We start from the raw sequence: 2,753 nt of genomic DNA, 5'->3' as shown, positions 1-2,753 counted from the left end.
TTATTTGTTTCCCTCGAAATGACAACGTCAGTGAGAAGGTGTAAGGGGAGCAAATACCACCTCCCTCAACGGAGAAACAACTCCTTCGATTAGAGTGTCATGTCCAACTCTGTCATTTGGTATCATTTGTTATTTACCTCAAATTCCTCCTAAATCGGACAAATGGGTTTGCAGGTAAAATAGAGCAATGGATTTGATGGCCTAATGTAAGGATTAAAGGTGGATATGTAATGTCGAACTGCGTTCAGTCAAAGGCAGATGTCTGTGGTTGTGCATCATGTCATGGTCGAAAACTGGGGGAAATAAAGGCGTTGGTCGTGGGTAGAGGGTGATTGGTGCGTTCCAGCACTCGTAGGTGACTGTTCGAAACGGCCGCTTGAACACAAGTCCACGCTGACCAATCGCCTTTGACGAGTTGATCGGGTGTCAGCACAAGTCAGCTCAACGTCTGCCTGTCAGACTGGCTGTCACTTCTCAACTTATTCAGCTGTATTTCGCTCGTTCGCCTGTTCTCTACTATTTGCGTCTGATTCATTCCTCTACTCCCTCGTTTGCAATGTCCAATTTGAGTCGACACTGGCACCACATGGAGGAGACGGATGCGGCCGCGAATTTCGAAAGAGCTCTTCAGGGCCTAACGGTGAAGGAGGACCCGCGTTGGGCACCAGTGGAAGAAACGACTTGCCAAGTTTTGTCTACGGCGCCCAACGAATCGACTGAGGAGAAGGCGAGTGGGGTTGACGACGATGACAATGATATCATAGCGCAAGCACTTCGGAAAGCGGGCGTTATTTCCCCAACACCGCCAAAGCCTACTTGCTCTTCTGCGGTTACCTCTCAGCAATCGGTACCAACTGACACAACTGGCTGCTACAACCCACTTCCGACTTACCACGAGCCTTCCTCCACTAATCCCCCAACGAGCAATGTCAGCATTCCTGCTGTTGCTGGTCAAAGCATTAGAATAGTAAGGGTGCTCTCGGCCTCTTCGCCTTCACCTGCTCCACTTACCGCAGCTGGTACACTTCCTCCATCGCCTCCTTCTCTCCCGCATTCTCTTGCTACTCCATGTCGAAAAAGGGCCAATTCTGAGCAGATTGCACAGCACATTCCAAAGTGCATGCGCTTTAGTAACGCCAATCCCGATACTGACGCATCCGTCGCTACCTCTACTGCCGGTGCTGCCACCACCTCAAACACCACAACGAAACATCCTTGTCGCCTACTATGCCTGAGGGCACGGAGACCCACTTCGGTTCCTAGTAGCCAATCTGTGCAATTGGCATCAATAAGCACAACTGACCACTACAGCGCACCTCCCACCACGATCTACCAGTGTCCGCCCATCAACACCCATACGGGGAATGCCAACATTCCTGCAGTTGCTGCACCACCCACAAGAATAATAAAGATTCTCCCATCTCCCTCACCTGCGCCTCGGTCTCATCCACCTTCTTCACTACCTCCCTCCCTACCGCATCCTCTTGCTACAGGATCGCAAATGGGAGGCAATTGCGAGCAGATTGCACAGCACTTCTCAAGGTATATGCAGTTCAGTAGCGTCAATCCTGATACTGCCGCATCTGTCGCTGTGGCGGCAGTCAATACCGCCACTGCTACTGCCGCTGCTGCTGCTGCTGCTGCTGCCGATGCTGTCGCTGCCTCGAATGCCACAATGAACGATCGTATTCGCCCACCTCGTCGGAGGGCACGGAGACGCGCGTCGGCTCCTAGTAGCCAAACTCACTAGAACTAGACTGTTGCACAAGCACCAGCACGGCATCGGGACTGGCAAATATCTCAGCTGTTACAACCAACCCCTTACTCACTTGAAATATAATGGCGCCAACACCTTCCTCCTCTTTGTCTTCTTCCAATTTCCTTGCTACTGAATGTGCGGATGAAATGGCTTAGATAAGCAAGAACTGTGGTTACTACGTGATCCATCTTCCCTTCAAGTTCTTCTTCGTCCTCGATTCCTACGAACGCGCCAACATGCCAGCATTGCAGCAGTTTCATCTGCAACACCCACGGTGAATGTGGGCAATAGGACTGTCAAATCAACACAACCCAAATCGACATCTCTCCCACTCAGTCACATCGAGGAATTGTACCTTCAGTTCCTCCTCCCACCAATGTCACACACCTTCTGCAATGGTACAACTGTTGAAGTACGTTTGTTGCTATTGCTGCCCGTAACGACCGCAGATGGCGACATATCTGCTGTGTAGTGAGGACTGGTGCAATTTTTGCAAGAATGCGCTGTGCTAGTAGGCGAGGACAAAGATGGATCACGTGGTAGGCGTTGTTTTGATTATGGGCGGTGAAGTTAGAGGGCCGAATGTCCCAGTCGACATTGCTACAATACTGGGTGGATTTCAAAGCGAAGTGTAATGCATTTGTTCAAACGCAGCCTTTGTGTGACCTCCAAACTGGTGAAACCGAAGTGAAACCACTGCTGCTAACAAGTTCCTATATCTGTGAGTGCCTACAAAGAGATCCATGCCTCTTCCCATCTCTTGGAAGGGAGCTGTTGCAATGTGCAAGGCGAGGGCGAAACAAGCACAAACTGGTGGGCTGTTGGATATCAGACAAGCTTTTAAAACAAATTTAATCAGGTTTCATCCCCGCCATTGGATTTGACGTGCGATTTCTTCTATCAAACCACCAAATTGTGTTTTGTACGAGACTACTTCTGGGAAAGAGTTGGTTGTTTTAATCATCAGGACCTGACATGGAGTCAATGATGGCTC

General features: G+C 50.0%; 1 protein-coding gene across 1 annotated transcript; it reads left to right on the top strand. All coding sequences in view use genetic code 11, as the record gives it.

The window, feature by feature from the left end:
• Positions 1–556: 556 nt before the first annotated feature.
• EGR_10912 (hypothetical protein) lies at positions 557–1,750 on the top strand (the record flags this gene model as incomplete). Its single annotated transcript, XM_024500161.1, has 1 exon — positions 557–1,750. One exon carries the CDS (start codon positions 557–559, stop codon positions 1,748–1,750), a length of 1,194 nt encoding a protein of 397 aa, XP_024345424.1.
• Positions 1,751–2,753: the final 1,003 nt, after the last annotated feature.

Source organism: Echinococcus granulosus (assembly GCF_000524195.1).
Source record: "Echinococcus granulosus chromosome Unknown EG_S00301, whole genome shotgun sequence".
Classification (NCBI taxonomy): domain Eukaryota; kingdom Metazoa; phylum Platyhelminthes; class Cestoda; order Cyclophyllidea; family Taeniidae; genus Echinococcus; species Echinococcus granulosus.
Note: the sequence above shows the minus strand (reverse complement) of the source record. Positions and strands in the feature narration are given on the sequence as shown.